The 22,234-nt window shown below is 41.2% G+C and overlaps 1 protein-coding gene and 1 long non-coding RNA gene across 3 annotated transcripts in view; one reads left to right on the top strand and one right to left on the bottom strand.

The window, feature by feature from the left end:
- LOC120727198 overlaps positions 1-12,723 on the top strand; it is a 63,528-nt gene extending 50,805 nt beyond the window's left edge. The window contains exons 6-28 of one of the 2 annotated variants that reach the window (XM_040021400.1): positions 1,750-1,851; positions 1,943-1,991; positions 2,080-2,160; positions 2,365-2,913; positions 3,820-3,956; positions 4,359-4,416; positions 4,543-4,679; positions 5,042-5,720; positions 5,816-5,943; positions 6,042-6,155; positions 6,309-6,366; positions 7,154-7,261; positions 7,344-7,433; positions 7,513-7,641; positions 7,740-7,811; positions 7,922-8,182; positions 8,264-8,347; positions 8,434-8,567; positions 8,656-8,781; positions 8,880-8,937; positions 9,015-9,113; positions 9,204-9,299; positions 11,191-12,723. In XM_040021400.1, the coding sequence (XP_039877334.1) occupies positions 1,750-1,851; positions 1,943-1,991; positions 2,080-2,160; positions 2,365-2,913; positions 3,820-3,956; positions 4,359-4,416; positions 4,543-4,679; positions 5,042-5,720; positions 5,816-5,943; positions 6,042-6,155; positions 6,309-6,366; positions 7,154-7,261; positions 7,344-7,433; positions 7,513-7,641; positions 7,740-7,811; positions 7,922-8,182; positions 8,264-8,347; positions 8,434-8,567; positions 8,656-8,781; positions 8,880-8,937; positions 9,015-9,113; positions 9,204-9,299; positions 11,191-12,509 (4,668 nt within the window). In that variant the 3' untranslated portion in view covers positions 12,510-12,723. The remainder of the gene's footprint in view (positions 1-1,749; positions 1,852-1,942; positions 1,992-2,079; positions 2,161-2,364; positions 2,914-3,819; positions 3,957-4,358; positions 4,417-4,542; positions 4,680-5,041; positions 5,721-5,815; positions 5,944-6,041; positions 6,156-6,308; positions 6,367-7,153; positions 7,262-7,343; positions 7,434-7,512; positions 7,642-7,739; positions 7,812-7,921; positions 8,183-8,263; positions 8,348-8,433; positions 8,568-8,655; positions 8,782-8,879; positions 8,938-9,014; positions 9,114-9,203; positions 9,300-11,190) is intronic. The other variant, XM_040021401.1, reaches the window with a different exon arrangement.
- A 582-nt stretch (positions 12,724-13,305) lies between these two features.
- On the bottom strand, positions 13,306-15,181 carry LOC120727199. The gene is made up of 2 exons (XR_005694454.1): positions 13,983-15,181; positions 13,306-13,551 (listed from the first exon to the last, which is right to left on the bottom strand). It is a non-coding gene; the product is annotated as an uncharacterized LOC120727199 (long non-coding RNA).
- Positions 15,182-22,234: the final 7,053 nt, after the last annotated feature.

Here is a 22,234-nt window from a genome sequence, read left to right as displayed (position 1 = left end):
TACACTTGTCAAAATTATCCCTAATTTATTTTAAAGGGTGCAAAAAATCCCACTGGATGGCAAAGGGGATTTTTTTTTTTTTTTTTTTTTATTTATTTTTCAATACAAGTTCACTAAACTGAAAAGGCTAGACAAAAAGCACCTCCAAATTATTGAAGCTCTACCAAGGTCGCTGAATCAGTGACTCCCTAATGCTGGGCACACACTGTGCGATTTTTGGCCCATTTTGAGCCGATTTTTTTCAGTTGTGCGACCGTTTTGGTGATCGGCCCGATTTTGGCCTTCATCGTGCATCCTGTAGTATATGTGGGGTAACGAGAAGCGATTAACACCTCACGACCAGATCATCATCAGAGATCATCAACCGTCGTGAGCTCCTGCTCAAACTGTACGATTGACTCGCAGGGTTTAGAAGTTCGTAGGTCACGTAGTGAGGGTGTCACCGCAGCTTCTCACACTGCGCACGCGCAAACATATAAAAGTCGGTGAAAAAGACGGAGTAGCACGGCAGTGCAGCGTGTGATCTGGACACAAGCGATGGAGGCACTTTTAGAACTTTGGAAAGCTCATCCGAGCCCTTTTCGATGTGGCCTCAAAAAATTATCACGACCACAAACAACCGTGAAAATAGTTGGATCTAAACTGCTGCTCAATCACAGCTGCCTGATCAATGTTTTAAATTAGCAATTTAGCAAAGTAGATGGTGTGGTGTGTGGAGTGAAAGACAGAGGGAGAGCAAGCGACAGAATTTCTGTTATAACCTTCATTTTATGGACGCACAGTTTGAGCACTCAGGTCGCATCAGAGCATCGGGCCGTATAGTGTGAGACCCTGCATCGTGACCTATGAACTTCTAACCCCTGCGAGTCAATCGTACAGTTTGAGCAGGAGCTGAATCGCACGACTGGAAAAAATCGCACAGTGTCTGCCCTGCATTACCCTGCCAGGAATTCAGAAATTCGAGTACTTTCCAGCTCTCCCTATATGGTTCCAGCTCTATCTCCTACGAGGCCCCTTGGCACTGTGTATCCCAAGCCAATTATCCCATCTGCCTGCTATCAGAGAAACTTGAGGGTGTATGTGGTCTCGATCTCTCACTTCAGTTAGAGCTGTATGTGGAGAACTCTTGGTACGATCTTGGTACATACAACTTACACACTATTCGTCTTACACCTATGTGTTGTGAGATAAATACTTTTTTTTTTTTTTTTTTTTTTTTTTTATAAATAGTGCACTCTCACTTTTTCCAGTATGAATTATTTTTACTTTCATGATTTGCAGTAAATTTGAAGAAAATGATGACAGGAGGTACCAGAAGCAGTGTATTCTTCCTCCTGCATTTCTGTTCTCAAATCAAATCTGAGACTATTTCAAAATGTTTAAATAAAATGGTTTATAATGGGCTTTTTTTTTTTTTTTTTTTTTCTTCCTCCTTCTGTAATTGTTTAGTAAAACTAAAAAGGACTAATGCTGAGTCTTTCACTTAAAGAATCAGTCTTTGTAACAAAGTTTTAGAAACTTTTATTAGCAAATGTTAGCTGAAGACTATGTAAAAGCTTGCAGCTTGGAGTCATATGAGCAACTGCAGGAAAAAGGAAGCTTACTGAGTCATGAAAGTTGGAAATGTTGTATCAGGTTTAATTCCTACTGTCTGAAGTGTCCAGTAAATGCAAATAATGTAGGGAAATGAATCCCAGAGAACTGAACTGAAGACATGTCAATAAAGCTTGTGTTCATCTCTGTGCGTAGGACCGTTTCCACCCAGGCTCACTGGATTCCAGCACTGATGCAGAGACATTACTGGACTTGGCAAAACAGGCAGCAACAATTCACAATAAATCTCACATACAGGTATTCTCTACTAGGTTGATAAAGATGGTTGATTTAATTTAAACTTTTGCTCTTTCCACACTTATGCTTTTGAATCGGTCTTCTCTCGAAGGTAATATATTTGCAGCGTCCCATTACGGAGCCATACTCCTACTTTATAGGTGAGTATTTATGTTGCAGTTAATGTTTTTTTTTCAGTGGCATCTGCGGATACATTGGGTTGGACACTTTTCATGTGTTCTTTTCCAGCAACAAAAATCTTGGAACGTGTAAAGTGGAAAACTGAGAACAAAAAGCTTAAACCCCAAATAAAACTTCATAGAAAACTGGGTAAGTACACTAAAATGTTTTAAGAATCATACAGATGTTCAGTATTGTCCAAGAAGAAAATGTACATGTGTGGCTCCCAGGGTGGCATTGCATTGTCTTTATTTGGAAAGCTGACTTGCTGTTTTTTGTTTACAGAATGGATGCCTAATATGACAACTGTACTCAGACTGACTTGTATATCTTTTTTTTTTTTTTTTGTCTCAGTTCCGAGGATAACTGTAAAAGACGAGCAACATGTGAGAGGTGTCTGTCAGAAAAATGGCAGCACCAACGCAGTCGGTGTAGAAGAAATCAAAAAAGAGCGTGACACACCGACACAAAGTGAAAATGACTCGGGGTTGAAAAGTGAAGCGGCTTCAGAAGTGATGAACAGTCCAGGTGAGGTGTGTCGGGCGATAAAGCAGGAGCCAGAAGAGGCTAAAATAAAAGGATCAGCTGGGGCGAAGCAAAGCTGCCACAATGCCAACAAAGATAATGGTGCAGACACTGGGATAGAAGATGGCAGAAGTAGCAAAGATGTCCCAGCACAGCTGAAGAATTACAAAGAAATGGAAAGAAAAAGACAGCACAGTGTGTCTGAAACATCGCAAGAGGACTCGTGTCCTACTGAGTGTGTGGGGAGAGAAATGGGCCCTAAAAGACAGCGTCGGACCTCCAGAGAAGACTCGTGTGACAAAGCCCCAAAAATGTCTGATATTAGCATAAAGAAGGAGAACAATGAAGATGAATCCTGCAAAGCGGCAATTGACAAAGGTTTGGAAGGTTTTACTGACTATCTTACTGTTTTTGTTTTGATATGTCAAGAGAGTTGGTTTTCTCCTCTTAGCTCTCAATAATGTGTAATAGATTTTTATTTATTTTAATAATTATGGCTTTACTTGTTTCTTGATTATAAGGAGAGCTAAGTATTTTTATCTAAAAATATTCTAAGAAGGGGAAACATGGATGGTATTGTCCCGATTCTTTGATATTGAGAATAGGAACAAACCAACACTGGCCCCGATGAGTTCAATCAAATGATGATTTTATTAAGCACACGTGTGGGAAGATGTATACTGTAACATCAGCATAGATCTTTGCTAAAAAGCACACTTCTTCAAAATGGTTTTAATATGTCAGGGTTCGGCCCCTTCTTGCGTCAACAAAGAATATAACATGCATCAGTTACAGTTAATAATTGATTAACAGTTAATGACAGTTAGACAAGTTCCCATTATCAGCAACATTTTTACCATACATGGCTGTTTGTTTCAAAAGTCTCCCCCTCCAGATGGTTCCTGTTGACTTGTTCATTTCATGCTTATTTTAACATCTCTTGCATCAACTGTTGCTATGCAGTTACAAGCAAAGTGTATCTCTCACCTCTGACCTGGAACTTCATCTACAGTTAGTTGTGTCTGTAAGTGTGCTTGCCTTGGCCTTCTTGCGCTCTGGTCACCTTACACAATAGATCACCTGGACATTCACGCCAGACAGAGCTTATGACCTTCAAAAGGACTGGGCGCCAACTCTTTGAGTGCATTTGCAAAGTGTATAAAATAACTACAACTACGCACTTGATAAAAGTTTTAATAAGGTGGCACTAATGCAAGCCAAGTTAGCAATGAGATATTTTCTTTTAATTCCACAGTGTTAATGGTAAACAAATGTGTCCCACAGGTTTTATCGCTCTGCTTAAATGCTGCTGTCCTCAGCATGAGCCGGTCTACCTCTGCGAGTCCTGCTCTTTGAAGGTCTCAGAGAAGGACATCGTCAGCCATCTGACTGGATTTGACCATCACAAGGTGCCACTGGTGGTGAGTACATGTTCAGTTTTAAGTTGGGCTTCTTTTTTTTATCTCAGTGCAATGCTCATATGTTATATTTGAGCATTGCACTCGGTGTCATATTTGACATCGAAGTTTCTAAGACTCGATTTAACAGAAGGATCTAAGAAGCTGATATGCTGCCTAATTTCTGAGATCATATGGTTGGGAGCAATAATTGAAGTTTCTCTAACTTTAATTGTGGCTTAGCTCTTCAAGAGGAAGGAAGAATATGTTTGTAAGGCTAAAAATATTGTGTTCACTTGAACTGGAGAAAGGGGAACCAAAATAAAAGCTACTTGAGATTAGCATAAAAAATATACAAGCACACACTAATATCCAAAATTAAAATCTTCATTTGGGGTACTAATTTTATTTCTGTCTTGACTGCAGGATGTTAATGTAAATGAAGAAGTTTACAGTAAGGTCTCAAAACAAAGCTTTCAGTCGGGTAAGGATGCACCTTGCTTTCTGTGTTTGGGTTGTTTTGTTGTTACTTCACCTTAGTGAATCTAATTTGGAGAGACAGAACTACCAAAGTGCAGAATTTCCTCATTTTATCCCACTGTCATTACAGCCATAGAGACAGTCAAGGCATTTCAAACTCAGCAGGATATTGGGTCTACATTCCCTTCATCCTCAGCTCCTACCTGCGTAAAACCTGTGGACACTTCAGTCGACCAACATGATGACAATACAAAGGGCAGCGTGAAGGTAAGTGAAGTGTGTTATGAATAGAGTTTATGCGTGATATTCATGTGAGATTTGCAATAATGGAAAATTCTGAAGTAAAGGCACAAACTAAAGACATGAAGGAAAATATATTCATGTTAGAGCTGACCGAGCTCTCCTTCCCGGCTCCATCCAAACCCTGTTTGCCTGCTAGCTGGTACTCATAGGATCAGAGACTGACTTTTTAAACAGAGATACTTGCACAGATTCAAACAGATAACATTGGCACCAAACCTTACTGCATTGCTGTGCGTGGTCGAAATCCACAACCTGGACACTGCATGCTTCTGTCTGCTTAAAAAAATTTAACTACTGCTACTAAATGCCATTGTTTCATTGTGAAGGTGGTGAACATGGTGACTGATGCCGACCAAGAGGAGTCTGCGTTATTTAAAGGCACCGGAATAACTCAAGTCCTCCCTCAATCAACTGAAGAGGGCACAAAGAGTAACAAAGCCCCCAAGCCAGCTAACAAATCTGTCACTTGTCCAGTTACTCCCAGAAGTGGAGAAAACGTAAGTCTGTGTGTGTCAAATGCAAGTGGCACAAAAACCGCCTCCAAAGCCAGTATTACTCCAAACACAAAGTCAACTGCAGAATCTCCAGCAGTGTGCAGAACCGGAGCTCCATCGAGAGTGACGGCTACTTCTTCAAACAGAATACCTCCTCAGACTGAATCCACAGTGGTGCGAGAGGCTACTTGCAAAACTGCACCTTCCTCCAGAAGTGAAAAGTTTCAATCTCATCAGTTAAAAACAAAAGCCACCCCTCAAAATGCACCTGTGGCTAAAAAGCCCAGAACCTCAGTTAGACCTGAGAGTGTGGAGACTTCTGCAAAGACCGTACATGTGAAGAATTCAGTGGGGCCAAATGCATCACATTGTCATAAAAGTAACAAACCTGGCGCTCCTCATCAGGCCACGGGCACGTCTGTCAGGCCTGAACACAAGAAGCCACCCACAGAGCCACCCCAAACCTCCATGAGTAATAAGACAAAGCCAAGTGAAGGCCTTCCTAAAGTAGGCAAGTATTAAAGTTATTATTTCTGTTTGTAAAAAGTGAATTTCTTTCCACTATTTCATTTTTAACCAGAAGCCTGTGTTTTTGTTACTTTTTAGGCTTAAATGAGCTGATTGTGGTATCGTGTGAGGAGAAGCAGCAAGTCTACTGTAAGCTGTGTTCAGTGAAGCTAACCAGTTCCAGTGACTATCACCTGATCAGCTTAGACCACTGGAAAAAATATGTGGTGCGTGCTTTTAAGCGTCTATGCAGTGTAGCTTGTGAAGCAGTTCAGTAATATAGATGTTAATTGGATCTTGTTTGTTTTCTTTTTTCCTTGATTAGAAAACGAAGTATCCTGATTGGACCGCAAAGCCATCAGAGATGGAGAGAAAACTGAATGAGATAGCGATCCCCTTGACCGAGGCTGAGAGGAGTCTCGGACCTCGCAAACCACAGGTCTACCAACAGACAATTTAAATCACAATTAACAGATTTTTTGCATTTTTAACATTATGTGTGGCAAAACGAATACACATGAGAGTACAACATTAAAGTGACAGCTCATAAGGTAAAGCTTTCAATTACAGTTGTTTATATTTATCCTGCTAGATTCTGAAAGTGAAGAAGGACTTGTATGAAAAGCTGGCTCATCTTCCAGAAGATGAAGGTAAAGACTGATTCATTTTTTTCCTAAAATGGAGAATCCAGTCTCTTAATGCTTGAGACTGTAAACGTGGCACACAGCCCAGACCTTGTCTGGGGGGGGGGGAGAGAGACTTTACTGCTTGGTCAGAATGACTAAGCAAACATTCAGAGAATCTGAATTGAGTTGAGTTTGTGCCATGAAGAATTCACAGTTGGCAATCAGAATCAAACTACTTTATTAATCCCTGAGGAAACTGTGTCCAGTTGCTTCAACACAATAAGAATGGCAAATGATACATTATATTACAAAGTTACTAAATAGATATTGTAGTGTGTACTTTCACTTTACATGGAGTTGTACAGAGAGATTGCCACAGGCAGGAGTAACTTGCTGTGTCATGCAGTGGTGCAGTTGGGTAATCAGTCTCTCACCAGATGTGTTCTTGTGACTGGCCAGCATGTTATAGAGTGAGTGGAAGGTGGTGTCAAGCATTGTCCTTATCTTGGACAACAACCGGTCTCCGAAATCACCTTGAGTCCAGCTTACTCCCCAAAACGTTACTGCCTTTGCTGATCCGTTTATTGAATCTGTCGGCATCTGCAACTGTCAACCTGCTGTCCTAGCATGTAAACGCATAGAGGATGGCCACAAAAGACACATTGTACAACAGACATTAAAAGATCTTAGCCGCCTCAAAGATGTACAGTAACTAATTAGCCATGTATCTGATGAGTGTACTGTATGTGTAGTTTATAGACAAAGCAGTCACAGATTTGAACTCTTTTCCTGTCCATCTTTTGATTCTCAGCTGTCAAATATGTGAAGTCAATGAATCAGAGAAGCTTGCGGCTCTCATCAACCTCCCCAGCTGATTCTGCCTCTGCCAGTCCATGCGACGTTTCAAGCTCAGATGATGGTAAATAAGACATTAAAAGCTCCAAACAGGTCCTAGTTTATGGATACCAGCAGCTGATTTCAAAAATGCATTTATCTCTTAGGGATAAATAAAATGTCAGAACTTTCTACTTACGAATGTCCAGCGGTGGAGAACAAAAACCAGCACCAGGCACTGTTGATCCAGAAAGAAGGTGAGACCCCAAATGCAAATGACTATATCTTTAAGAAAGGTTTTGAATATGATTTTTCTATTTGTTTCTGTTAACTCAGAAATGAGCTCGAACTCAAAAGTGGAGGCGGACCTGGCTGCATCGAAGCCAATCGGACAGAGCTCGGAAGGTGAAGACATACAATCTGATGACATGATTCTGGACGAGCTTGAAGACGAGGAAACGGCAGGTAATGCATCCATGCTTGTCACTGGCTTTTTTTTAATAGAATCACACATAAAATAAATGTTTAAAGTTGAAGTAATAGATCTCTTCTACATAATTTAGAAATTGAGGATTTAGAGGAAGATGTAGAGATTCAGACTTGCACTGAAGTTATGTCTGAAATGCAGTGTCCTGGTAAATATAGAGCATTTTTACATATTCTGCTTCTGTAACATTTTATAGGTTCTCTTTTTGCTTTAACTCATTTTAGCAGAAGTCATAATGTAGAAACTTTGTTTTGGCAGAGCTTCGTGGCGGCGCTAGAGACCACAGACCAAAGCAGCCGAAGAGTGAAGAATTTCAGGACAACTGGACATTGCCAGCATGCGCACAAAAACCTTTGACTGTCAAATTCAGCTGCTCAGAGCCACTCCCTGTAGCTGCTTCAGCTCATCCAGAAGGTCAGAACCAGCTGAGACCAAGGCAGAAGATGGACCACGTGTCTAGAGGCAATCCAGTATCAGAAGAGCACAGTGCATCACAGTCATTCTTAAGAACTCCAACAGGTTGGTGACGGTGGTGTTGATGGTGTTGTTTCATTTTATGATTGAAAGTAAAAACTCTTTATTGTGTCTGTGCTACCACAGAGGGAAGAAATCAGCGCTCTAGTTCTGACAGCAATTTGTCCATCTTCTTGAATACAAAGGGACTGGATGCTGAACCAATTGTTGGTAGGTGTCTCCATCCTACACTGAAACTCCTTTCCACTCTCATTACTTTATCTCACTCTTTGTTCCCCCTGGTGTTTCTCCATCAGGTAAGGGTTATGTGTTGGAGTGCCGCGGGATTTCTTTGGAAACCCTTTTCTTATGCACGTGCTGCGAGAAGGCGCTCTCTCACCGCGACATCTGTCAGCACATGGTCAGCTCTGAGCACCAGCTCGAATACATGGTGTGTATTGTCCTAATAATGGTTTTTCAAATGTTTGAATAATAAGTGATCAGTATATGTTCCTACAATTTTAAAATATGTCTTTCAGCGGAAAGTATACCCTCAGTTTCTCCACAAGTTCTGGGATGAAGACCTGCCTTTAGACAAGAAACTGGAACTCTTAAAGAAAGTTTCCTGGAAGCTCTCAGAGCGGGAGCAAGATGAAAGTCCAAAGGTAGACTGTTAAGACCATATACTATAAAGATTGGCTCGATTCATCTGCTTTGACATCAGTGACAATAGTAATAATATTTCCCCCCTTTTTGTACACAGGTTACTACGCTGAGAAAGGAGTTGCATGAACGTGTTCAGACGGCTCCATTCAGTGAAGGTAACAATAAGATCAAGTTATAACTGTCCACACAGTTTAGGTGAAGTGAATACACAGTAACTGTGTTTGTTCTTCAGCTATAAAAATTTTGCAAAATATGCATACGGACAAATCAAGTAAACTGGGCATGGCGCAGGACAACGATGAACGCAGGGTCTTGGTACCACAGCACAACAGTGAGTCCAAACGGCTAAATCGATGTTTCATCTTCTTTATGTTAACTGGAGGAGGAGTATGAAGTGTGACCTCTGCTTTCTGTTGCACAGGTCAGCGGTCTGATGAGCGGCCAGTTCCAAATGAGTCTCTTTCCACAGAAATGCAATCAGCTCATAGAGCTGAGCGATACCAGAGAAGTGACAATGGTGAGAGTGGTCGCTTTTCCAAAACTGAACTTCTTCCATAGGCTCAGGGGGAATTATTTGATGCCCAGCTGAGTTTTTTACTTCTCTAATTTTTATGTAAGTTTTTTTTATTGATGGTGAGAGACTGAATGTCAACCAAACTTTCCAAAAAATGATATGACATATAAAAGTTGCAGTTGATTTGCACATCATTGAGTGAAATAAGTATTTGAAGAAATATAAAATGACCTTCAGTCACCCTCGGTCTGGAGCTCCATTCAAGATCTTGCCTTGTGGGGTGAGGATGATCATGAGAGAGGTGGTGGATCGGCCCAAAAGTAAACGCTAGGAGGTTGTTGCCAAGAACATCATCGGTAGCACGCTATTCTGTGATAGACTGACAAAGATCTCCTTGCTCAGGAAGACGCATGTGCAGGCCCATCTTAAGTTTGGCAGTGAACATCAGAGAAGACTTGGAAGAAAGTGCTGTGGACAGATGGAAATCAAAATTGCACTCTTTGGTAACTCGACCTGCTGTGTTTGGAGGAAGAGAAATATATGAACACCATCCTCATTGTCAAACTGGAGGTAGAAAAGATTGTTTTGGGCCAGTTCCTGGGTACAGGATGACCTCACTGCGTTGAGGGGCCAATAGTCAGGGCCGTGTACTGCCTAGACCTCAGACCTCAATCCTATTTTAAAAAAACAAAAAAACACAAAAAAACTAATAATAAAATAAAAGGGAGGTGAAGTGAAGTTTTGTTTCTTGGCTCCTGCTTGGCAACTCAAAAGCTTTATTTCAACTTTATTGTCTTAGTTTCTGTAAAGAGTGGTGGTCCAAAATCACTGGAGATTTCTGACCTGGGGGCCAACTACAAGAAACGTCTTACCACTGTGTTACTCAACAAGGGTTTCTACTACTAAGTCATTTGTTTGTGGTGATCAAATGCCTGTTTCACTCAGTAGCACACACATCAATATGTAACTTTTATTTAAGGTGTTTTTATTGATTTTTGGTTGATATGCTGTCTCTCCATAAAATGAAACTGCCCTCAATATTAGCTAATATTTATTTCTCTGTATGTGAACAAGCTTACAAATTCAATGGTAGTTGTAAATAATAACATTATTCCCAACTACATAAAATTTGACTTGAGCTCAACGCAGAACCATGTATGAATTTCTTGTATATTTCTGTTCTGAGTTTTAAATTTGAACGTGCCAATATAAATTAGATTTTTGTGCTATTTAAAGTGGTTGATGGGACAACAACTTATCCTCTATTGAGTAACTAGTTTTAATTTGAGTTTGAGCAATACAAGCAACTATTGACAACAAAGCCTGCAATGTTGTTTTTGTGCTTCACCTATTGCAGTAATTTGAAGTGTAATGGTTTGAGTCAGGTGAGCTAACTCTGCATTTGGCTTTCTCTTGCATTAAGCTACACACTGTTAGATTGCTTTGGACAGGAGGGGAGAGGAGGCTCAAAATAAAAGTGAGGTGAAGCTTGCTAACCCGGCTCTGCATGTTTCCATTTTGCGTTATACGCCACTGGCAGACATATATGTATATATTTAGTATTAGTATATTAGTGCTGTAATCTGATTGGTTTACCAACCTCACCTGTGCTGTGAACTGCATGAACAGTGACAGTTTAACCGTGTGTTTGCGAGTGTATGATGAAATCAGCCAAATTCAGCGTGGCATCTACATTATACTAATGTGTAATATACGTTTTTGAAATTAAGAAACTTCTCCATGGGTTTGGAGATTGAGATTATTCAAAGAGTGTGGAAAGAAAAAAAATTTTTTTTTTTTTTTATTTCTGCAGGCTCTAATTGTGTTTCTTGTGCTATTCTGTCCTTTTTTTTTTTTTTTTTTTTTTTTTTTTTTTTTTCTTTTCTTTTTTCAGCTCAACTCACACAGGAGCCTCAGTTAGAGGCAACTCAAACGGTTGGTGACTTGGATGGGTTCCAAGAAAGAGGACTCCAGAGTCCTCTCAATGTGAGCGGCTCCAGCTCGAAGGATGATCCTGTTGCCTCACTGTTGCCCCATCCTGGCTCATGTCTCAGCCCTGAAGAGACCTGCTATAAGCCTCCTGTGCAACCAAAGCTCACGCCACCAGTCTCTGACTATCAGCAGCCTGCCCTCTGCTTGCATGTGAAACAGGAAGAGGCGCACTCAGAACCAGCATGCTCTTCGGCTGCTAATCCTACTATCAGCCAAACGCTGTCAGTGCCTCCCAGAGATCAGTGTCTCCCATCCAGGGAAAGGCCAGCTGATACTTTGCCATACATAAATGATGTAGACTGGAGATTGTTTAGACACCTGATTGCTGTGGTGAGAGAATGTAGAATGAAAGCTTCTAATACTGTTGAGACTTTGGACTCCTGTGCTGCCGGTTCATCTGAAAGTGTGGAAAATAGGTTGAATTTGCATACAGTGACACAAACTCCAACTTCCTCTGGCTCATTTAAAAGCATGCCTCTGACAGGAAACCCTGCTAATGCAGGCAGTGAGAACCAATGCTTCAGTCTGAGTGGAAGCTCAGAAGACACTTCATCTTCCCTGGACCATTTGATGACTGGAAATCCTTTTAAGGTTGAAGCTGCATCTGGTGCAAGGGCTACTACCGCCACTGTTGAGCCCAAAGACCCACAGCATCCATCAACTATTGCTGATCAAAGCGTCTTTGAACATTTCAGCCCTGTTTGCTATACAGACACCAGCCATAACCCAGGACAGATCCCACAGCCACATGCTGACTCAGAGGCTGACAGCTCTGGAGTTGACCAGTTGCCCATCAGTACCATTGTAACCGAGAGGCTGACGCAAAGGTTTATGGGACATTATACAGAACAGCCCCACACCGAGGTGAACAGCAGCCATCAGGGCAGTTTCCCTACAATTTCTGGAGACAACCCCACTGACTTTTTGGTGCCTTCAACCGGATACGAGTCACACAGCCAAATGCCTTATGTCGCAAGTTCACATCCAGGGTACGCACCGCCTCAGGCCGTATTAGGTTACACAACAGGAGAAAACCCTCAAGTTTATACTGGAGCTTTAAACCCAAGTGAAGGATACACTGCAGCGGCAATCTACCCGGGAAATTTTTATCCACAGCTCGCCATCAGCCATTCAAGTTTGCAATTATTTGGGCAATCTGCGGTGACTCCAGGATGGGTGAGCTTGGATATGTTGCACTACTACCCATCAGTGAGGAGATAAGTGACTGGTTTTTCTACAAAAAAACATTTGCTGTTGTGCGTTTTGACATTTGATTTTTCTCAAACTGTTTTTTGGGAGGGGGGAATTAAAAAAACAAACAAAAAAAAAAACCATGCCATATTAAGCGAGTTTTATTCTTTCAAAGTAATGTTCAAATGGATAGTTTAACATGCATGTTTAATCCTTTCTTTTTTTTCCCCCCCCTTTAAAAAAAGAAAAAAAGAAAAGAATTCATTATCTTATGGTTGGGCACTAGCTATCGTTAGCATTTGGAAAGCCTGAGGTGCAAATTGACACGTTCACTGCCTTTTTCTCAGTATTTGTGTTTTCACTTGCACTCCTGTACAGCATATGTTCTAATCACATTTAAGAAGCTAGATTTAGCCTGTTAAAACTCTTTGTTTTGTGTGTTTTGTTTTTTGCCCTGTGGTTCATTTTGAGTAAAGCGCACAGATTTTCTGTGCAAGTAGCAAAAAGTTATGTTTAAAACTGTTTGTATTCAGTATGAAGAGTGTGACGAAATCTCATTTATTTGTAGCTTGTTTTTAATCTGATAATAGCAGTTTTATATATATATATATTTGTGGGTTTTTGTTTTGTTGGCTGATTTTTGATTAAAAAACAAAACAAAGAAACTTGATGTTTGATTTTTGAGCAGTTAATAATAGATTTCGTTTGTCTGATGAATAAAAGGGAGGGAAACTTCCTCTTAAACAAAAGTATTTTTATGGGGTCTGAGATGAAGTGTTTTGCTGTGTGCTTGCCTTTACACTAAAGGGAGATCTGTGTATGATTGGGCACAAACTTTAAGGGGAAGGGAGAGAGACACATTCTATTTTAATATTAAGCTTGAAACTTGCCTTTTTTTTTTTTTCTTTTTTTTTTATGGAGTTTATAGTGAGTCCTGGATCAGATGACTGTGAATCCTCCCAGTCATGCTACACTAGGTCTAGCCTGCTTATCTGCATGTCTCCCAGATTGCAAGGTTTCTTCTTCACTCACTTTTTAAAAACACTGCATTTACTCATTAGTTGTTATTAACCTGTCAGAGATTTACAGTTAACAAACAGTCAGGTGAATAAACAACACTGAGACACTTGTTACTGATAACGTGCAGCACGGGTGAAACTCAGACAGAGAGTCACAATGAACTGCAGTATTCGTTTATTTTTATAGGTTACATCGTCAATATGCAAATATAATCACATTTCCTGTTACGCAGGTCCTGATGCTGTCTGCGTGTAAGCTGTGTGTGTGTGTGTGTGTGTTACAAGTCAATTTCTAAGAATAATATAATATAATGCAAGTCAACTTCTGCAGATGTGTATTTCTGTACTGGTCTCTTGCGGTAAGTGTCACAGGGTCAGCTTCCTGTTTCTACAGAAAGCTGTGTCTGGTGAAATATGTGAACATAAGTATAACATAACATTTGAAGCATAATCAAATAAAACATTAAAAACTCCCTGACATTACCTATCTTCTCCACGGTGTGTCTTTGTCCGGTCTCCCTTCCTGAACCTGGGTCTGCCAAAGGTTTCCTCCTGTTGAGAGGGAGGTTTTCCTTCCTGCTTTTGCCAAAGCACTTGCTCATAGGGGGTCATTTGAGATATTTTCCCAGTGTTATTGTAGGGTCTTTACAATATAAACCGCCTTGAGGTAACTCTTGTGATTTGGTGGATATAAATAAAATTGAACAGAACTTATGAATGGTTACAACTGCAGGCATAAAAAAATATATCTATATATTAATCTCATATAGAAGAGCAACATTTTATTTACACTGAAATAATGAATTAACAAGTTGCCAGGTAACAGATGAGGACCCAGATTAATGGAAGGACACAACTATTGTTGGTTTCTTCACAGCCATCTATAGGTCAAGGGTCCAAAAATAGGGGGGGGAAAAAAGTGGCAGATCTCTGGGAGAAAACTCCTTGTTGGGACATAAAGGTCAGAAGTGGATGCAAACAGTAACTTGCATAAGGTATGCAGAAGAGCATCTCTGAAGGCACAATGTGAAGATTTGAAACCGATGCGCTGCAGAAGCTCTCACTGGATGTATGCCTGTCGCCTCAGAACAGGAAACTGACGCCATTGTAACCACAGTGTACCGATCTTGTAACAAAGCTGTTGCTCCCTTTGCTCTATTGCCCTGCTGATTATGAAAGAACACCGCAGTGTTATTTTGTTCTGTCTCTATATTAACAGCGTTTGCGCCTAATGAGTATGTCAGGAAGTACGCATTCTGTATCTGAGGTAAAGCAGGCAGGTTTTTGACTGGTGATGTTATGTGTACCCACAGACGTTGACATAGATCGTTTAAACTGTGTAGGGACTTGTGAAAAGACGCCGTGTTTTCCTGGAAAATGTGCAAACGCCAGATATTAAAACTTTACACCAAATGACAGGTTGGAAACCTTAGGGGAACATACACTGTTAAAAAATAAATATATTTTAAAAAATTCATGTGGGTTATGATTTTGGTTCTGATGTGCAATGTAAATGTTCCCTTTATATTTATATTTAAATTTTTTAGCAGCATCGTTGGAGGGCAGAAAAGCATAAATGTGTTTAGCTGTGTCTGCAGAGTAGAGCGCATCAAAGCACTTTGAGACCATTCTGAAACAGCATTTTCTCTCTGCTACAGTAACAGTAAAGCTAACGCTGTAGATGATGACCCAGAATGTGGAATTAACCTGAAGGTTGAATTTCTTTCTTGTGCAATCTTTAAGAAGATGAACATGACCTTGACAACTGTGCTTAATACATTCAGGTTTATCCACTTGTCCCCCTGTGCTTTTGTTTATATTGAAAATGAGATATTTCTCAGTGTGGTAGGAATATAAGCGTGGGAAAGAGGAAAGGAGAGCATGTCTGAGGCAAATTGGGAGGGTTTTCATCAGCTTGTGACCGGCCTCCCACACATGTGAGGTATTTGTTGGAACTTTCAGGCCAAGCAAGGCCAGACCTTGGAGAACTTCACAGCAACTACTTCCTCATAAATCATGCACAGTTGTAGCAACTTGACAAAAAAAACCTGCTACCTGTCTGTTATGATATCAAAGCTGATTTTTCCCCTTATGTCTCACTGTGCATGATGCTGTGTGTTGCATAAATATAACCTCTGTGACCTTTGGACTTCAGTTTAAAACATTATGTGTCAAAACCATAATCATTATTCATTCAGGAATCATCAGTTAATCCATGTGTTTCAAGGAGCTTTATTGTCCTTCGCATCACATGTTAACATGAGGTGGAATGAAATTATGTACACATGGTCCCAGAGTGAAAAGAAACAAAATAATGAAGAAACAGAATTTTATTTTTTTTTTAAGTAATAAATGAATAGTTGGGGTTTTTAATTTTATTTTTGTTTTGTTTTTTGTTTTTGCTTTTTAACAAACAGGAATGACAAGTCATAAAACAATACAAGAAATAATACTATAAGTAGAGTGCAGCAACCTGAGTACCAGTATGGAGTATGGGTATCGAGTGTAGGTATAAATATACAGGGAGTGCAGAATTATTAGGCAAATGAGTATTTTGTCCACATCATCCTCTTCATGCATGTTGTCTTACTCCAAGCTGTATAGGCTCGAAAGCCTTCTACCAATTAAGCATATTAGGTGATGTGCATCTCTGTAATGAGAAGGGGTGTGGTCTAATGACATCAACACCCTAGATCAGGTGTGCATAATTATTAGGCAACGTCCTTTCCTTTGGCAAAATGGGTCAAAAAGAAGGACTTGACAGGCTCAGAAAAGTCAAAAATAGTGAGATATCTTGCAGAGGGATGCAGCAGTCTCAAAATTGCAAAGCTTCTGAAGCGTGATCATCGAACAATCAAGCGTTTCATTCAAAATAGTCAACAGGGTCGCAAGAAGCGTGTGAAAAAACCAAGGCGCAAAATAACTGCCCATGAACTGAGAAAAGTCAAGCGTGCAGCTGCCAAGATGCCACTTGCCACCAGTTTGGCCATATTTCAGAGCTGCAACATCACTGGAGTGCCCAAAAGCACAAGGTGTGCAATACTCAGAGACATGGCCAAGGTAAGAAAGGCTGAAAGACGACCACCACTGAACAAGACACACAAGCTGAAACGTCAAGACTGGGCCGAGAAATATCTCAAGACTGGTTTTTCTAAGGTTTTATGGACTGATGAAATGAGAGTAAGTCTTGATGGGCCAGATGGATGGGCCCGTGGCTGGATTGGTAAAGGGCAGAGAGCTCCAGTCCGACTCAGACGCCAGCAAGGTGGAGGTGGAGTACTGGTTTGGGCTGGTATCATCAAAGATGAGCTTGTGGGGCCTTTTCGGGTTGAGGATGGAGTACAAGCTCAACTCCCAGTCCTACTGCTAGTTTCTGGAAGACACCTTCTTCAAGCAGTGGTACAGGAAGAAGTCTGCATCCTTCAAGAAAAACATGATTTTCATGCAGGACAATGCTCCATCACACGCGTCCAAGTACTCCACAGTGTGGCTGGCAAGAAAGGGTATAAAAGAAGAAAAACTAATGACATGGCCACCTTGTTCACCTGATCTGAACCCCATTGAGAACCTGTGGTCCATCATCAAATGTGAGATTTACAAGGAGGGAAAACAGTACACCTCTCTGAACAGTGTCTGGGAGGCTGTGGTTGCTGCTGCACGCAATGTTGATGGTGAACAGATCAAAACACTGACAGAATCCATGGATGGCAGGCTTTTGAGTGTCCTTGCAAAGAAAGGTGGCTATATTGGTCGCTGATTTGTTTTGGTTTTGTTTTTGAATGTCAGAAATGTATATTTGTGAATGTGGAGATGTTATATTGGTTTCACTGGTAAAAATAAATAATTGAAATGGGTATATATTTGTTTTTTGCTAAGTTGCCTAATAATTATGCACAGTAATAGTCACCTGCACACACAGATATCCCCCTAAAATAGCTAAAACTAAAAACAAACTAAAAACTACTTCCAAAAACATTCAGCTTTGATATTAATGAGTTTTTTGGGTTCATTGAGAACATGGTTGTTGTTCAATAATAAAATTATTCCTCAAAAATATAACTTGCCTAATAATTCTGCACTCCCTGTAGGTGTAAATAAATACTTTAGCAGCAAAGGGCATGATGACCAGCACTGATAAAGTGACAGTGTCAGTAGTGATTAAGGTGCTACAATAGCAGTTCTTGTCCATTTATGTATTGAGAAAGTCTCACAGCTTCTGGAATGAAGCTGTTTCTCAGTCTGGTGGTTTTGCACTTGATGCTCCTCAGCCTCCTGCCTGAGTGGAGCGGACAAAGAGTGTGTGTGCTGGGTGAGTGGGGTCCTCATGATACAGGTGGCCATCTTCCTGCCTCTGGAGGTGTATATGTCTGTGACGGTTGGGAGGCTGCCTCCGACAACTCTCTGTGCAGCCTTCATCACCCTCTGTAGAGCTTTCCTCTCTGCCACAGTGCCGTTTCCGTGCCACATATTGATGCCAGAGCACAGAACACTCTCCACCGCACATCTGTGAAATGAGATGAGGACTGAGCTCTCCATTCCCGCACGCTTCCACTTCCTCAGGAAGTAGAGCCTCTGGTGAGACTTCCTTATCAGGCTGGAAGTGTTGTTTTTCCTGCACCAATCCTTTAAGTGTTCCACCTACTTCCTGTAGCCGGTCTCATCATTGTCTGCAAACTTTACAATATGACAGCCTGGGTGGTTGGGTGAGCAGTCATATGTAAGCAGCGTGAACAGGAGGGGGCTTGTTACACAGCCCTGAGGCTAGCCAGTGTTGAGGACTATGGAAGATGAGGAGACGTTGTGGATCCTCACAGACTGCGGTCTGTTGGTCAGGAAATCCAGAACCCAGTTACAAAGAGAGGAGCTCAGTCCTAGGGTCAGCCATTTATGTTTTTGATTTTACATCATTTACACTAAAAAAATAAAAATTCTGGAGTCTTTAAAATGATATATACAAAACACAGACTGATATGTTTTTTTACAATCTTTATACTCCATTTGAGAACTCAAATCACTTCCTACTGTAAGTCTTATTCAACGCGGACACCCATCGGAGCGACTTAGTATCTCAAAATATTAATAGGTACGACTCATCAATATAGTAAACGTGAGTATCTGCCAGAGAAATATTCTCTGTGTGCTGTGTTTTAATCAGAGTTTTCATGGCCACATTTTGAATTCAGTGGAAGGTGGACGGTGCCTGTGCTCCTCTGATGGACGATGCTTTGACTCGGGAGTGAGATAGTGGAGTCTTACAGGTCATAGCAACCCACTGATAGTGGTAAAAAGGTGCCTGGAAAGCAGTTTTTTTTCATAGCTGAACTCCAACAAGGGACGAGATCAGGATTTTCATTTTATAGAAATTAGGCTGAGTAGTTCACTCGCCATAAAAACGAGAGCAAAACTGTATGTGTGTGCTGTTGGGGAAATGAACAGTTTTCCACAGGCAAGGTTAGAAATGCAGTTCTTTAGTTACATAGTATCATAGTACATATAGAGTCATAGTATCTTTATTGTTTACAAGCATGGACAGAAACTTGTACCGTATCCCTTATATCACAAATCAGAATAGGATTACATTTGTATCGCATTTCTTACCATTCCTCAGGCTGTCCTTAGACTGGTACCAGCTGGCCTAAACAGCCTCCCTCATGTTTGTTGAAACCTTTTTGCTTTGTCTCCGCAGCATTTGTGGAAGACACAAGGTCATTCTTCTCATGAGATAACACTAAAGTCTGTGCAAGGCTCCTTCTGGCTTTGTTTTCAAAGAAATGTTAGCACAGAGGCGATTCTAGGATCAGAGCTTTGAGGGTGCTGAGAACCCAGAGAGCTGCCCAGCCAGGCAAGATCATCTTTACTCATCACGATGAGACTTCTTCCCTGTCAGTCCCTGCATCCTTAAATGTCTCCAGTCGTCCCGAGTTCTCTCTGACTGTCTCCTAGGTGCATTTAAACCCCTGCTACTCAATGTCCTCGTCGTCTGTTGTCTTCGTGTCCGTTATCAGTCATCATAATTTTACCATCTCTGTGCAAGTCTGCAATTTTTTTTTTATAATTAAATCATAAGATTCTTAAATTCATCAAGTCTCTCTGTGCCTGGGTCCTCGTCACAAAACATGACATCGCTGTTTTTAAAGGAGTTTTAGAGGAGTTAAAAAAACTCCTCTGCACAAAAAAGCACATAAATGTCCACAGCACAACATTGTGAAGACATGACAAGCCACAGGGGTGGGTGGGGGGTGAGGAGTAATCCGAAGCGAACACAGCAGCCGCCCTGCACAGCGCTACCATTCCAGCGTGGCACACAGACCCGCCGTGTTCCCTCACAGGAAACAAGCATCAAAGGCGTTGGAAAGAGAGGGGGGATGAGTGAGTGCCTATCAGTGTAAGTGTATGTGTGTGCGTGTCCATAGTTCAGCTGAGACAGTGTCCTTCGGCCTATCAGGCTAAGTAAACAGTCCTCCAGCCAATCCAGGTGTCCTTGCATGGGATGGGAAGAATAGCCGTAACACAGTTGTTATCAGGGAGTGATTGTTTGGCTCCAGCCTTGGGCCTGCAGCTGGCACCGTGATGGGGATCCGCAATGTTCATGTTGATTTTGTTGCGAGCAGCCCAGGAGAATTTTCAGGCTGCCCTAACACCGACACTGGTCTCTCGATCTCCCGTTGGAGAGTCGCGAGCCTCCCCATGATGGTATCAAACTTCTGTTCCATGGTGTTATCATTCTTTTGATTCTGAGACCTCACAACTGCAGTGATCCGTTCCGCGATGTCTTCCAACTGTCGCTCAAGGGTCTCATTTTGAGCAGGCCTCTCTCTGATGTATCCCCCCATACGCTCAATGGTGTTGTTTTGAGCCTTCACAGCAGCTGCAAGCGTCTCCAAGGTGTTGACCATATTAGGTTCGTTGTGAGAGGTTGCGCCTCGTTCCATTGCTTCGATTCCAGCGGGCAGCCTTGGGGGGGGGGGGTTTGAACAGCCGGTTCTGCTCTCTTCCCCAAATCCCCACATTTGTGAAAGAAAAGCAAAACACTTTTTTGAAAAGTCTGTAACAAAACCATTAAATCTGATAAAGGTTATTTAAATAATCTTAAAAGACTACTATTGCAAAAGAAGAATGGATTGGAATAAAAAAAATACGTATCCTAATCTTAATTACTGGGGGAGAATAATGAATGATGCTCATAGTGAGTAAGAAGTAAAGTGAGTGCATTTTTTGGACAGAGATTCACTTTTAATGTGTATGTATAATATAATACAGATACATAAAAAATACACTCCAAAAATAGAAGTGTTATGTATGTGTGTGTGTCAAAAGGTGACCCTGCGAAGGCTCCCCAGACCTGCTGGCACTAGGGAGTCCAGCAGTTCACCTAAACAAAAGGCTCTTATACTCAAACAGATATAGATGCGTTTACCATACCACATATCAGAAAGAGAAGGTGCGACCTCTCTCATGACCTTAGAATATGTGTGGTATGCCAGGACACTCTGTGTACCATAAAAGAGGAGTACGTTCACTCTTTTCCAGAGTGTCCTGGCATACCACACATAGTCTTTGCAGACTACTAAGGGTCAGACATTCTATCTGTGAGAGTTGATATTTTTTATATTGTCATTTATGCTTAGATATATATAATCATTTGTATGCTGATAAAAATCATTTTCATTATTAGGTCTGATCAGGTCTGCACTTGTGTACCATGAGATGAGAGGAAGCAGCCTCGACATTATAATTTCCGTTATAGCTTTAGAAACCAGACTGTTCTGTTCTATAAAAGTGTGAGACTTCACACCTTTAAATGTTCATTTGAGACATGAACTATTGCAAGTCCCTGTTTTTATAGTTTAGCAAGATGCTTACTTCTGCTTTTCTGCATACCTTTTCTCCATACCTCATACACACACATTAAGTTCATTGAAAGGTCGTATGTCTATGTATGGTATGGCTGAAAACACACACATCCCCACACACAGAATACAGATACATTGATGCAGATATGCCTGCTTGAGAATGTCACGTGTATTTGCAATCGCATATTCATGTATGTGACAATAAAAAGGGCTGTGGCGAAGGAGTCAGTCGAAGTTGGCCGAGTTCAGGTGAAGGGATCTTTTAGATTTTTTCTTTTATTTTAACCTATGTGACTTTTCACTTTAGTAACAGGTTGGAATTTTGTGTTGTAAGATTTATGAGTTTCATGCTTTCATAGTGGTACTTGGGAGAGCTTGACATTTTCTCACTGTTTGGCACTTTCTGATGCGCAAATGTGGTGCATGTATTTATTGCCCAGGGTGTGAGTGGGCATTAAGGCGTCTGGGAAGGGATCTCAAAACTGGATTATAGATGGCAGACAGTTGGTGTCGTAAACCACCGCCTCTGTTCAAAGATGGTCACTCACAATGGACATAAATGGCATCTTTTACTCCTCTTTCAAACCATCTGTCTTCTCTGTCCAAAATGTGAACATTGGCATCCTCGAAAGAGTGACCTTTGCCCTTTAGATGCAGATGGACTGCTGAGTCTTGTCCCGTGGAGGTGGCTCTTCTATGTTGTGCCATGCGCTTGTGAAGTGGCTGTTAGGTCTCTCCAATGTAGAGGTCTGGGCATTCCTCGCTACAAACTCTCCTGAGTTTCTCAGTTTTCTCCAAGCACGACATCCCAGTGTATTACAGACCCAGCAACACACTCAGACAAAAACCAGTTCATCCAAAAGACAAAACTCCTAAACACAAA

The sequence above is a fragment of the Simochromis diagramma genome, unplaced genomic scaffold (genome assembly GCF_900408965.1).
Source record: "Simochromis diagramma unplaced genomic scaffold, fSimDia1.1 OVJJ01000753.1, whole genome shotgun sequence".
NCBI classification, from domain to species: domain Eukaryota; kingdom Metazoa; phylum Chordata; class Actinopteri; order Cichliformes; family Cichlidae; genus Simochromis; species Simochromis diagramma.
Note: the sequence above shows the minus strand (reverse complement) of the source record. Positions and strands in the feature narration are given on the sequence as shown.